General features: G+C 43.6%; 1 protein-coding gene across 2 annotated transcripts in view; it reads right to left on the bottom strand.

Moving 5' to 3' along the window:
• Positions 1-15734, bottom strand: part of GDA (guanine deaminase) — a 408106-nt gene that overhangs the window by 161987 nt on the left and 230385 nt on the right. For both annotated transcript variants that reach the window (XM_078675759.1, XM_078675760.1), the window contains one exon: positions 13961-14068. In XM_078675759.1, coding sequence (XP_078531885.1) covers positions 13961-14068 — 108 coding nt within the window. The remainder of the gene's footprint in view (positions 1-13960; positions 14069-15734) is intronic.

The raw sequence follows: 15734 nt of genomic DNA, 5'->3' as shown, positions 1-15734 counted from the left end.
AAAGTACCTGGCAAGCTAATACCCCGTCCCAAATGTTACAGATGCTTCAGTATCACCAGAATAGAATCAGAGAAGAGCAAGATCATGAAAGAAAACGTATGAAAGACACAAAAATGAAAGTACTAGTTGCACAATCTGTTCCTCAAGACAGTCAGAAGAGGGGTCCGATTCAAGCAAGTCATCCTGCAGCTCCCGTTAAAGGGACATGCAATTATTGTAAACAGCCAGGTCATTTTATAAACGAGTGTGCAGTTCTGAAACATAATATAGCTACTGGTAAGACTAAAGAAAGACCACGTCCGCCTAGACAAGAACAAGTTTCACAGACTTCTCAGCCACAGAATGCACAACAGACAGTTTCAGCACCGCAGCCTATTGCTGCAACACAGCATGTTACACAGCAGATGTACCAGTATGCTCAGTCCGAGTATCCAGAGTATCAGCCATATTCATGAAACAGCCTAGAGAGGGAGGTAGGCTTGCCTCTCATCGAGATACCTGTAGATCAAGAAGGTCCCTATGTTCATAGTCAAGTACTAGGGAAAGACAGAAAGTTTCTGATTGATACAGGGGCAAGTAGGACGACCATCAGTCACGCCGAAGTTCCAGGGGCTCCGCTCTCAGGCTCTAGAAATGTTTCCCTTGGATTTTCAGGAAAGCCTATTGTAAACGAGATATCTAAGCCAGTCACTCTAGAAGTAGGTCCATTGTCCCGCACTACTGATCTATTACTTACGAAGTCATGTCCAGAAAATCTGTTAGGTATTAAAACACTGAAAGAATTAGGTGCAGTTATTTGCTGTTCCCCAGAGGGAATACGGTTGTTTTTACGTGACTTCAAGGGTCACTATGTATTACGAGATTTTGATCCGAGATTGTCTAATGTCCCGCAGCATCTATGGGCGCAAGGTCCAACTGATGTAGGTTATATGCAAATCACACCCCATCGTGTGACTCTCAAGCCAGGTGTAGTGTTACCACGAATCAGACAGTACAGATTGCCACCTGAGGCTGTAACAGCCTTATCCAAAATTATTGACGAGCTCATCGCTCAAGGAGTAGTTGTAGAAACTGACTCCAATGTATGTAATTCTCCGATCATTCCAGTCATGAAACGTACTGATCCAAATGCACCCCCAGTATATCGATTAGTGATTGACCTTCGAGAACTTAATAAATGTATTATTCCCCAGTACCCAGTTGTCCCAGATATCTCTTCCCTATTGACAGCCATTGATTCCGAAGCCTCATTTTTTACAGTCATAGACCTCAAGAACGCATTTTTCAGTGTCCCCATTCCTCCAGACAGCCAGTTTCTTTTCAGATTTTGTTTAAATGGAAGGAGCTATATGTTCACACGAGCTCCTCAAGGTTTCACAGAAAGTCCAAGTATTTACAGTCAAGCACTTAAGAGACAACTAGACAATATTCACATGCCAACTGACACTGCCCTGCTCCAGTATGTCGATGATCTACTGATCACAGCCCGTTCTGAACGTGCTTGCGAGCGAGCATCCCTTACAGTCTTGTATTTCCTAGCCGAGATGGGGCACAAGGTGTCCCCTTCGAAGCTTCAATTCTGTGTCCAGCAAGTGATCTATTTAGGCCACTTGCTGTCCAAGAGGGGTAGGCAGTTGACACCCGACCGTATCCAGTTAATAGCGAGTCTTCCTCAGCCCAAGACCCAGAAGGAGGTACGTGCTTTTATCGGCCTTACTTCTTATTGTAGACAATGGATTCCTCAGTATGCATTTCTAGCTAAACCACTGATACAGTTAACGACACAGGAGGCAGCCGTATCGACTGTCCTCCCTTGGACATCTGAGCATACACTTAGTTTCAATGAGTTAAAGAAAGCTTTATGCCAAGCTCCAGTTCTAGCTACACCGAACTACAGTAAGCCTTTTACACTTTTCGTCACTGAACGGGAAGGTACAGCATTATCTGTTCTCACACAAGATCAAGCAGGACAATACAAGCCCTGTGCTTATTTTTCGAGCACACTAGATCCTGTAGCCCAGGCTCTGCCTGCGTGCCTCAAGTCAGTTGCAGCCACAGCACTAGCTATCAGACAAAGTGATTCCATAGTGTTAGGACACTCCTTGACAGTACAAGTTCCACACTCCGTGGAAGTTCTTTTAAACCGAACACAGACTCAGCACTTGACAATTGCACGTTTAACAGGTTATGAATTGACACTGTTCCAGCCACACATAGAAATCAGACGCTGCAACGTTCTAAATCCTGCTACACTGTTACCGTCAGTTATTTCGAATCCTGCCACACACGACTGTGTGGAAGTAGTTAACATTATGACTAAGCCAAGACAAGATCTGACAGATATTCCATTACCAAATCCCGACCTGACACTTTATGTGGATGGTTCATGTATGAGAACAAGTACAGGAGAACTAGTAGCCGCGTATGCAGTGACTACAGACACTGAAGTTATAGAAACACACCGTATCGACACCCTGTCTGCTCAAGCAGCAGAGCTAGTTGCTCTGACCCAAGCCTGCATACACGCCAAGAACCTGAAAGTTAATGTTTACACAGATTCACGCTATGCATTTGGAGTCGTACACGACTTTGGAGTGCTCTGGCAGGAGAGAGGTTTCATGACTTCTCATGGAACCAAGATTCAGCATGGTCTCCTTATTCAGGCTCTGTTAGATGCCATACATTTACCGACATCTATTGCTATCATGAAGTGCAAAGCACATACGAAAGTTACTGACATTATTTCTCAAGGTAATGATCTAGCAGATCGCACAGCCAAGCTTACAGCACAGACTCCAGACATTCCAGTTAATCCGACACAGACACATACTCCAGATCCGACTACATGTATGACAGTTAAGGACCCCACTCAAGATGTCATAGATATCCAGTTACATGCTACTCCCGATGAAATCAAGAAATGGTCCGAACAAGGAGGGGTCCAGACAGATCAGGGATGGGTAACGAAGGGTAGAGCCACATGGTTTCTCCCCGACTCAATGGTTCAAGTCATTATTAATACCGCACATAGTCCAGCACATTTAGGAGAAAAAGCTATGTTAGACAGTATCCAGAACATTTGGTTCAACAAGCATTTACGAGCTGCAGCCAAGCAGAAGGTCCGTACCTGTATGATATGTTGCCAGTTTAATCCAGGTAAAAGTGTCCCGGTGGAACAAGGTGGTTTCCAGCCCCCTGACCACCCTTTTGAAGTCCTCCAAATGGATTATATTCAGATGGAGCGATGTCGAGGTTTCAAGTATGTCCTTGTAGTTGTATGCGCTTTGTCCAGGTGGACAGAAGCATATCCAGTCCCAGATTACACAGCCGCGACCACTGCCAAGCAGTTGGTTCGTGAATTCTTCCCCCGCTACGGACTCCCTAGAGTCGTATATTCTGATAACGGCCAGCCATTCTCATCTGAGTTGATGAAACACATTTCCCTGTTGTTAGGGTACCAGTGGAAGTTCCATTGTGTACGCCATCCTGAAGCAGCCGGTCTCGTAGAGAGACATAATCAGACCCTGAAAATTCGAATTGCAAAAGTATGTAAAGAGAAAGGTGTGGACTGGCTAGTAGCTCTGCCAGTTGCTCTGTTTTACATGCGCATGGTCGCACACTCCAGATCAGGTCTGTCCCCGTATGAGGTCGTATTCGGCCGCCCCCCTAACATGTGGGGTACACCTAGACCCCGAAGTATTACAGATGTTTCAAGTAATATGCTGACAGATTACCTAGCTTCCTTGATGTCTGCCCTCAACTCTTGTCGTTCACAGGTTGCCGCCGCATTTCCAGACAATACCGAGGTGGCACCGCATGAAATCGTTCCCGGATGCATGGTTCTTGTCCGGAATTTTGATTGTTCAAGTCTGCTGGAGCCCCGCTGGAAAGAACCCAAACAGGTCCTCCTGGCCACCCGTACTGCCGTCAAGCTGGAAGGAAGGAAGGGCTGGGTCCATTTGTCACATGTGAAAAGATTTTTTGGATTAAAGACTGTTTCAAAGAACATTTCCGAGGATCTTAAAGACTGCCAAAGTACTATTCTTAAGGACTGTCCCGCAAAAGACAATGATACTGAACCCTCCCTGTTAGAGAAAACTCCGCAACAGGAGTATAAGCTCAAATTAAGGTCTAGTAAAATAAGTCAGCCAGTTTGATTGTCTAAGTCCTCCCCTAGGTGAAACGGTTAGACCGGTTTCTGACATGTATAAAATAGACCCCCATAGTGAGAGAGTTAGTCAAAACTCAATCCGATGTATCGTTTTTCTAAGTTTCATATTGTTTTTCAGCCTTATGACTACCTGCACCAGTTATGCTTTTTATTTGTGTTTTCCAGTTCCTTATGTAAATAAGTCTTCTATTGTTACAGCAGAGCACACGTTTAGTGATCTGCCTCCTCATGAACTATCTTATCGTCTTGCTATGCGTAATAATTCCTTTATCCGCATGTTACATTATTCACACCAGACCAGCAATGCCACTAATTGTTGGGTGTGTGGTCGACTCCCCCCTTTCCAGACACCGAAGGGAGTTCTGCCACTCTTTCCTTATCCATTTTCACATAATGGTTCGTGTGGAGCATGGTCCACGTTAACGTCATCCTCAACAGATATGTCTTTTCTTAACAGTACATGTTTTCCAGACAAGCAAGGTCTTCCCCACAGAACAGGGTTAGATCTAGAAAATGAAGTTTATAATTTAGGTAATTATTCTTCGAATTTTATGGTCCTGAATGTTCAGTCTGATACTACTCCAGACTTCCCTGCTATTTCAGTATTACCAGTAAAAGGTGCATTATGTGTCCGAAATAATGGTTCCGTACATGTAGGACATAGTGATTGTACTACTATTGTCAAGTATAGTGACAGTAGGAAATCTATTTTCAAAGCTTCACGTCATTCTTATTTTGTTTGTGGTCAGACCGCATATGTTCGTCTGCCCCTCGATTGGGAGGGAACCTGTTACATTGCCTTCCTACTGCCACCAGTTTTTCTAGCCCCACCTGACTATCATAGGAATTCCCACCTAGTACATACTAGACACAAGAGAGACCTCCCGATTGTCGATTATACTGAAACTGCTCTAGAACAATACATAGATATCAATAAAGGTGTATTTCCCTATTTAGGTACTGTTGTGAATAGTAAACTGATACGTAGATTAACCAGAACACTCGAAGCAGTAGTGATTGAGACTACTTCTGCTCTAGGTAACTTAACCGAGGAGCAATCCTTTATGAGAATTGTCGTGCTCCAGAATCGTCTCGTCCTTGACGTCATACTGGCCGATAGGGGCGGGGCATGTAGAGTCATCGGATCTAGTTGCTGCATTTTCATTCCTAATAACGCGCCGTCTGTTTATTCAGCTATAACCAGACTCCATAAAATTGCCCATATGTTACACCAAAATCCAGGCACCTGGACATGGTCCGGTTGGTTCTGGAATATAATTTCCGCCTGGGGATGGAAAGTATTGTCATTTCTGGGTATTGCAGTAGCGATCATATTCAGTTGCTGCCTCTGTATACAATGTGGCCCTGCGATTTGTGGCATTTGTGCTACCTCTTGTATTCCTAGTCCCAAGTCCCGTTCTAAATCCCGTTCCAAGAAAATTCGAGACGAGCAAATGATACTGTATGAAATGATAGATGGTATCATGAATATTGATGTTTCCTGATGGAAACGTAGTGACAAGGAGGGAATGTGGAAAAGTAAATTTTGCCATGTTCTGTGTCCCTACGTGTTCCCCATCTTATGTTATGTGTGCATGATTAATATGCATATGTATTCCCCATGTTTGATTAAAGACGCAATTACAGTTGTGTCCATCCCTAATATGCCAGTTTCCAGTTCTCGTGAAAGCTACGAGTATTAGGCCTATGTAAAGTTACGTTGCCACGTTTCTCAGTGTGCACGTTATTTCATTATAAAGTCCCCGTTTCTAGGCCTCAAAAGGGCCCGGACACCAGATTCAGCTCCTGTCTCCTGAACCCTCGCTGAGGAGCGATACAGCCCCCACCTGTATCCTCGACCCTTCACTTACTTCCTGCCTCGCAGTGCCCGGCTCGGCCTGGCTCTGCCTACGAGTCTGCCAAGAGTATGTTATGATTCTAGTTATCAGTCCAGCCCTCCTTCTCTGCATTCCTAAGCTACTGAATCGCATCAATAGTTTCCGTCATTGTCTAGCCTTTACGTCTCCATGTAGGAGAAATACTGCATTTAATGGTCATTTAATATTCTTCATCACGCACTACATGTAGAATAATGTATGCTCCAGTCCTAGAGTCTGTTAGCCTCTCCCCTCCTGATTTTTAGTTTATATCAACATGTTCTCTAAACATTAGATACTAGATAGGGTTTAGGTACATGTCGCCCTGACTCTCCAGACTTCAGTCTCTACTCCTAGCACAGAGTTCATAGCCCCCAGCTTCTCCTAGTAACACGTCATTGTCAGTTTGCGCGCACCATTAGGTTAGAGGTCCCGGCTCCTTAGGTAGCCCCCTCCATGTTTCCGCCCCATTTATGACATATTCTGTTACGTTTACATCACATGCCTATGTATACGCCTCTTGTTACACCTACTTTCACCCTTATCTTTCGCGACTGCTATTGACCACACCCACTGCTCCGCCTACTGTATTCATTGTAATGCAACTGTTTTAGTATATATGCTTGTGTATTGTTATTAAATGTTAGCGCGCTCATTCCCTGTCCCCCCTGCAGGGCCCTGTCATCCTATTCCCGTGCAGGTTGTCCTGTTCCTGTCCTTTATGCTGTATTAAACCTGCAAACTCCTACTACCTCGAATCTTGACTCTTATTTATTGAGCTATCTGTTATTGCTATGTCCAGTAAAACCTAGATCCGGTATTATTTATTTATATACCACATTCTGGTGTGAACATTGGCTTCTATTGGAATTCTCCAGGGCATAGTATCAAGCCCATTAATCGCCGCTTTAGTGGCAGTTTTCTGCCCCTAAACCAGAGATAATTTTAACGCCGTTCTTGATAATATGCCCCAAAACACATTCCGCACCTTACCATTTTTGAGAATCACAACATGTTCTTTCACCACTTTCACCTGTACTGGGGCAGAAAAATGTGAAACCCATTTTGAATATGATCAGGTTTTTTTTATTCCTTACCCACTCACCAACCGTAACAGACATTTTGTTGTCTTTTTCCCCCGACCGTACCATATTGCTTTTGTACCTGACAGCTCACATCCACAACACTGCCAATCTTGGCTGCAACAATACCCTTCCTGTTCATCCACTCGCAGTTTAACTTGGAACCAGCAATAGTCCCTCTTAGCAAAGTAAAAGGTGATACGCCTGCACTAATATGAAGTGTTGTCCTCATGGCCCAAATCATGTTCCTGATTGCAGACTAACATTTATTAATGCCTATTGCAGCTGATCTTTGTTAAAGTGGTTGATCCTCTCCGCCAGGACCATTGTTTTTTGGATGATACAAGGATGTTCTGATATGCTTAATGTTAGCCAAATCCAAAAATGCCCTCATTTCCTTTGACATCAACTGGATACCATTATCAGTCACCAATTCCTCAGGGTATCCTTTCCTCAAACACACCATTTTGATAAAATCAATGACCACATTGGAATTAACACTATCACAAATTTGATCTCAGGCCCTTTAGTAAAATAATCAATCCGCACACAAACATACTTTGGTATACTGGCCGAAACACTATCAGGTCCAGATATGTCAAAAGCCAACTTATGCCATGGCAAATTAACTGTGACAATGGGGGCAACAAGACTAGGACAAGTCACCTGTGACTTATTCACTCATAACAGACGCACCACAATAACGGACAAATCAACACCCGGCCACCAAAAATCCTCCTGTAGTCTACGCTTCATGGCAAGAACGCCAATATGACCCTCATGATTCAGAGTCAAACTTTTGTCATGCAAATATGATGGTACTACCAACAGCCCAAACCTATGCAAAAGGCCTTGACAACTGGCAATTCATCAGAAACCCTTAAGTATGGAATTTTCCCCCCTCCCGAACCTCTTTGGCAACAGGCCATTGACTGGTTACAACTTCCATGACACTTGGGGGCATATGTACAAGCCCCTATCGCCACCACAACATCACTTTTTCCGACGTTGTGGTGGCAATAGGGGCTTAGCCTTATTTACAAGGCAGCTTTAAGCCACTTAACGTGGCTTAACGCTGCCTTGTAAATAAGGCCCCCTTTCACTCTATGGTTAGCAAGAAAGGTATGGGCAGTGGGTGTTGCGGTGGGCATTCCACCGCAACATCCATTGATTTTGATGCTGCCCCATATGTACAAGGGCAGCGTACATAGGAGGCAGCGCCAAAATTAAGACCAGGGAAAACCTGGTCTTAACTTGGCGAAATGAGGAGAAATGCATTATTTTCCTAGTTTTTGCTTTTGCAGCACACATGGAAAAAGCAAACTGCCATGGATTGTTTATGTGCAGGAAGGTCCCCCTTCCTGTGCATAAGTAATATGTAAAAAAAGCCACTTTGTGACTTTCATGTGTGCTGCATGAAGCAGCACACATAAAAGTGACACAATGGCATTTCTGTATTGTTTATGTGCAGGAAGGGACAACTTCCTACACATAAACAATCCTCCCCTGCACGCAGACACCCTTGCACTATGATGCAAGATTGCCTGCATTGGTGCTACACTGCTTAAGTGTAGCGCCAGCACTGGGAAACGCAAGGGTGCACCATATCCTTGTAAATATGGTGCAGCCTTGCATTTCTGAAGTGGCAGAGTGAGGCGTTAGCCAGGAAGGCTAATGCCTCACTCCGCCGCTTCCTTGTACATATGCCCTTTTGTATCTCATTGCTACTGCTTCCATCCAATCCCTTTCAGAGAGGGCCCTTCCCATAGCAATTTCAATAGAACCTACCACACACTCTATGTCCAAATCATTACTCCCTTCCAATTGGGATTCCGACATGCACAAAGGCAATCTCGACAAGCAATCTGCAATAACACTTTTAGCACCAGCCACATAATCTGAAACTCTTGAAGTCTATATTTCCATTTGGCGAGTAGCTCTTCCCCTCGCTGATTGTGCTAAATAGGTCCACCAGTGATTTATGGTTCGTTCCTAGTATGAACCTGCTGACCCACATAAAATGTTAGAAGTACTATACACAAACCAAGGGCCTCCTCTATGGTGGAATAAGTAACTTCCGCAGCTCTCACATCCTTGAAGCACACACAATGATTTCCTCACAACCATTGCTGCGCTTCTGCATGAGTACAGCTCCTAAGACCAGTTTGCTGGCAGCAGTAGAAATAATTAAGGTGTCATTAGTGTTGAGTGGTTTGAGGGGGCAAGCTGCAACAATATCATGTTTAATTGATTCAAAAGCTTTATCACACGTATCATTTCAATCATACTTCAAGTTTTTTTAAGCAAATCTTTCAAATATACTGTCTTGCTCGCAAAATTACCCACAAGTTTGGCATAGTACTCTATCAAGGCCAAAAAAGATCTAAGTTGGTCTTTATTGGTAGGTTTAGGCGCTGTCTCAATTGCGTCTAGAATTTTTACCTTGAGTTTTACTCTTTCTTTAGCCACATGATGCCCAAGATAAACCACCCATCTTAAGAAATTTAGCATTAGTCCTTTTTTAGTATCAGCCCACTAGATCGCAATATACTAATAAACTGCCTTAAACTTTGGTCATGCTCATGACTATCTTTCCCATATCGTACTGAAAGTAAAGAACTAAAAATGGCTATTTGAATAAAGTACCCATTAATCTCTGAAAAATCGCTGCTGCAGATACCAATCGAAATGGCATCTGAATATTAGGACATGCACCCTCAGGTGTTACAAAAGATGTGAGATATCTCGATTCCTGACAAAACTCTGCCTGCTGATAGGTGGCTGACAAGTCCAAAGATGTAAAAAACACTGCTTCCGTAAGAGTTGCCAACATTTCTTTAATATTGGACAGTGGTTGGCGATCGAACCATATATCAGCATTCAGATCCTTCAAATCGACATACAATCTCAAGGACTAGTCTGCTTTCGCATGCCAACACCACCGGACAAAGCCATTCTGAACCTTCAATAGGTTCAATGATACCCAGGCTACACAATTTCCAAGTTCCAATTTCAGCTCATTCCATAACCCTAGAGGTACCTTGCACACTTTGGGCCTTATTACGATGTATGACCCCGCTGCAGCCTTGGGACCGACCGACCTCTGGTCGGCGGTCCCGACACTACTATTATAATGCACCGCACAAGGTGCGGTGCCTACTCCCATTCCTCTATGGGAGTTTCTGTTAATCCCTGCACTATGTGGCAGGCACCTCATTGTGCATGCCACACGGTCCAGGCATTAACAGGGAGGCATCATAGGTTCCCCCTCCGCCCCCAACCGGAGGCCACAGGGAGAAGGGGGCCCTGCTAGGGCCCCCCCAAAGTTGCTTTCCGACAGTCTAACAGCAGAAAGCACAACATGGAAAGTCTGTTGGAGGCCTCACCGTAATCTCTAAGGACGGCGTAAACGCCATCCTTAGGGATTACGTTGAGGCCTCCGGGCTCTATCCGCCCGTCGGAATTCAGCTGGAATGACCGGTTGGTTTCCCCTCGACCGCCTGCATTGTAGTGCCGTGGTATGAATTAAAAACGATAATGTGACTCAGAAAGCCTCCGACCTGTAGTCGGAGGCTTTCCGAGTCACATCATAATGAGACCCTTTATGTACAGGCATTATCTTTCAAAATAATGCTATGTTAGAACCCTTTTAGTTTACTCAATCTTCCATTGAACACATCAGGATACTCTTTTACCCACACACTTTCACCAGGTTGACCAACATGCCCCTCATGCACCCTATTACAATTGCACACCCTTTTTCTAGAAATGGCCATGTCAGGATGATTTGGGTCCTATACGATATCCACATCTCCTTGCTCATTCCATTCTAGCAGGTTAGATCCATCTCTTACAACATACACCGGGCCATTGGTGGAACTGACCTCAAACTCCATGGTGGCATCAAATTTACCCCCAACTTCTACTTTCTTACCCCCATACACAAGTACTTTAATGTGAAATGCATACAACTGTACCCCTTGAAACTTCTTTATATTCATGAGTGTGAAAGGAGAGCCTGAATCTGCCTTAAATTTAACTTTCCATCCATTGACGGCAACTGCACACTCTGGAGGTTCCTTTTTGTGAGACACACTCATAGTAGATATCTCTACTGTTTTACTCATCATCAGGAAAAACATCATCTAGTGACTTAATCATTACTGAGATGTGCTATTTTTGCCTTGATGCTGATTTACACACCCATGCAAAATGTGATTTCTTCCAGCACTTGAAACAAGTTCGATTGACAGCACTGCAAAACCTGCCGCTGCTCAAATGAGATTTGCTACCTCAACAGAAACACAGCTTATTATTCTTTTCTCTGTAAGACTTGGTGCAGTAATTGAACAGTATCTGTGGTGCTTTTCCCTCTCTACTTTAACTGACTGTTTATCAATCTGTTAGGAAATCTAGTGAACTTCACAAAGTTTAGAGTTACTGTTAATTTCCTGTATTCGTTGTTTGGAGTGTTCACTACTTCTAGCTCTTGTCAATACTGTTTCCAAACTTGGATCCTTCGTGGCTAGAAGCCTTTTATGTATCTTCCTATTAATGGTCTGTTCAAATAACTGGTCACGGATAATCTTGTCCTTAAAATCCCGATAATTACATGTGGATGAAAGCGTTCAAAAAGCTGCTACAAAATCATCAATAGATTCTCAAGAAAGTTGTGAATGCTGTAAAAACTTGTGCCGCTCTGGAACCATATTCTTTTTTGGATTAAATCTCTTATCCAGGGTCTTGATGATAGATGCATACTCATCTGTTACAAAAGTTGTATATTAACACCGCTTTTTTTTAATGGAAGTGAATGTGTCACCATGAATTACCTCTAAATATGTCTCAAACGCTTCCTTCCGTTGTGGCCAATTGAGTGGAGGATTTTCCGGAACTGGTAAAAATGGTACAGGAGCCGCTGTCCTCTCCATGAGTGTGGCCTAGTGGGGATGAGTTTCTGCCAACAATTACACATTACTTTGTGCCTACAGTGATGAGGCTAAAGTAACCAGTTTGCAAGGTGTGCCTGTCACCATGAACGCAGGTTAATGGGAACCCTCCCAACCTGGCCGCCAATGTGATACACCCTGCACTTGTTTTGTACAGCTGGTGAAGCACGTGCTCCTGATCATCCTCATTCTCCTGTACAGAGCATTCTACAACATCAGCGACATTCTGAATTTGCTCACCTCAAATACCTGCTTTTCTATCAAAGTTTTTGAGCATAGAGTTAGCACATTGCCATCCGCACCAAGATGTTAAGGTACTTAGTGGCCGATTATGATGACGGTGGGACCACCACCAACAGCCCGTCGGTGGCTGTCCCACCGCCATTGGGATCATGTTATCCGCCCGCCATATTACCATGGCGGGCGGACAGTTGGGGGTGGGAAAGACAGACCACCACGCATCAGATGGGTTTCTTCACCAGGGGACATAAGTCCGCCTGCCATCCTAATCAGCCCCAAAGTCTTTTGCCATTTCTACAGCAAAGTCTCTAAGCATAGGATTGGCACAATGCCATCCACTCCCAGCTATAAAATTAAAAAAACGTTTCATCAATCCAGACAAAAAACTACAGGGTTGGATTGGTAAAATACTCTCCAAGACAACCTGAAATTAATAAAAGCAACCTCTGACATCTGTTTCGCTACCATTATAGCTCTTCAGAGTAGTTTAGCTTTGTCCAGACACATGGGAGCGCACACTATAAGTCAAAACAGAACCTTTTCAGACAGACTGCTGCAAAGATTATGCAAAAAAGGAGCAGAGGACTCTGGTTAGTTCACAAGTTTAGGTGGAGGGCAGCTCCTGTAAAGAGCACCATACAACGGATGTATGACGTTACAACGCATACTTTTACCACGCATACCTTTACAACGTGGTTTTTACCACGCATACCATTACAACGCATAATGCTTAGAGGTGCTGGATAGTGGTAAGTATAATTTTCTATTCCAACTCCAGTCCCTGTGGACACTAGGGAAGGTGTTGGATAGAAAATTAAACTTATTCCCTATCCTAGAGCGCCCCCCAGCGCAATGCGTTGTAATGGTATGCGTGGTAATACCTGCGTTGTAATGGTAGTGCGTTGTAAAAATTTCGTTGTAAACGTTACATACGCCATAGAACACCAGCGACACTCTGAATTAGCTCACCTCAAATGTCTGCTTTTCAATCAACGTTTTTAAGCATTGGATTAGCACAGTGCCATCCACGCCGAGCAGTAAAATGACAAAAACATTTTATCACTCCAGGCACAGTATTGCTATGCTTTAATTCTTTGATAGAAAAGTAGACATTTGCGTTTCTTTTGAATCTGTTGACCATGATGAACCTTTCAATAATTCCAACATTAATCAATCAAATTCATAGGAATAATTTGTGTCACTTTGCCCAACACTAAATACCCTATAATTAAAACAAAACTGCTTTCTATGTTATGTTATATGTTGTTGTGTAAAGTTATTCATATTTAAATGCAAAGTTAATAATATTTACATGGAACACATTTTGCATTGGTATGGCTTTGCAGCCTCACCATGAGAAATGATTGTCCTTAAATTAACGTAGACCATTTATCTATGCAAGGATGTGTGAAGATTTTCACATAGGTTTTTAGTTGACAAAGATGCCAAACACACAAGGCATGTAGCTGTCTTCTCAGTTCCTACCAGGACTCAAACTAGTAACGGGGTGATGAGAGTTAATGACCTTCTTCCAAACTGAAGGGCGTTGATAAGTGACTTGAAATGCTCAACATGTGCACTGCCAGGATAGTGCCATCAACTGTGTATGTATGCACTGAAATGAACAATTCCAGTAGTTACCTTTCTTGTTAAAAGTTTGTTACTTTCATATACTTTGGAGTAATTTTCCCGATGAGGATACATCGCTTTTACCGACAACACTTCTTCTTTTGCTTCACTTATATGACTCTAAAAGAAAAATACAACAAATTTTACAATAAGTGTAAATGCAATAAAATGCAGGCGCCTGCACATGGAAAGAATTAGATCTCAAGCACAACTCATTCAAACGCAGAGCACAGTCACATTCCAAGGATCTTTCTTGATGTGGATATGCATTATTATGTTTCTTATATAGTGCCTGAATCGACCCCCGAAGGGGTATCTCCGGGGTATCTCCGTGCTTGTCTTGGGAATCTGTCCTGGCTTTTCCCTGTGAGATAGCCTCTACAGGGCATCCCCAAGGTGAAAGCCAGGCATCCCGCCGCAGGGGGGCCGTTGTGGAGATTAAGCAAGCTTAATGCCCAGAGTTGCAGAGTGTGAACCCATGATTAGGTCAGGCACCGAAGCGAGAATTATCGAGTCCATGGACATTTGAGCTCAAGACCCTGCCGCGTCGGGAATTGAACCCTGGTCCCGGGTCTGACCTCTGCTTCAGGGTCTGCCTGCTCTAACCAGTGAGCCACACTTCTCCACGCATGAATGATGTACGCAGCTTACCTTACCTTCAATTTATTAGAGCTACCAATGGACACACAAATCTGTGGGCCACTTGCTTAACTGCTTAGGGTGCATTCCATAAATGTTGTATGTGAGTAGATCGGTCTATGATTTTCTCAAGAAATTTCATGAGTAAAGTGTACTTAACTTAGTGAATCTGGTACAAAGTGTGTAAGGGGTTCTAATGGGGAATGTTTGGCTGCATACAGTACCTTCCAAGCCTGCACATGTTAATAAATACACTGCAAGTATCAGTTTTAATTGTCATTGTTCAACGTTACAAGAACAGGTATAATAGAGTTGATTGTCATAAGGTGACTATGTAATGTACAAGCTTGATCAAACTGGTGTCCAATATTTAAACGCAAAATGGTGCCCATTATTCAAAGGTTTGCCATTTTAATTAATTATACACTGATCCTTCAGAAAGGAGGGGGTATCATACTCGGTAAAGAGGCAAGGCCCTTTCTGTGACATAAATCTAATATCTTCAAATGCTTTAGTTTTTAACTTGTTTAGCTAAAACTTGCTAACTTCATCTCTCTTTATGTTTCCCTAGATGTAAATGTATTTATGAAGACTATATCTAAATTACTTTAATTTTAAATAAGATTTTTTTCACATTGCGTAGAACTTAGGGCCTTATTATGAGTTTGGCAGTCCATTAAACCACCGAACCAGTGGTGGGGGTCCACCGGCTGTGTTACGAATACGGCGGTGGGACCGCCACAGGACCGCTGCTACCTTCGGTTTCCTTGATCCCATGGCGATGGCACAGTGGTCAGAGGCCACGATATGCTGGTGGTGCAGCTACTGCACCCCCAAGCATATTATGATTTTCCTCACCCCCACAGTTTTGCTGCTCCTATTGCAGTGCCTTTCGCAGGCTCACATACAAGCCTTTTAAAGGTACAGCTGTGGGACCGGCGCAACAGGACCGCCTGACCTGGATTCCAGTAGGAATCCAGCAGGCGGTCTCAGTGCGGGTTTGCCGGTGTGGCAGCGGGGCGCTGGTGTGGCGGCCCGCTGCCACACCATCAAACTCGTAATAAGGCCCTTAATATTTTGGTGTAATAATTGGTCCTTTTGTCTCTACCTGATATTATCCTTAATGGCAAAAGCCTTACACTTGAAT

The sequence above is a fragment of the Lissotriton helveticus genome, chromosome 2_1 (genome assembly GCF_964261635.1).
Source record: "Lissotriton helveticus chromosome 2_1, aLisHel1.1, whole genome shotgun sequence".
Taxonomy (NCBI): domain Eukaryota; kingdom Metazoa; phylum Chordata; class Amphibia; order Caudata; family Salamandridae; genus Lissotriton; species Lissotriton helveticus.
This window is presented reverse-complemented; position numbering and strand designations above follow the sequence as displayed.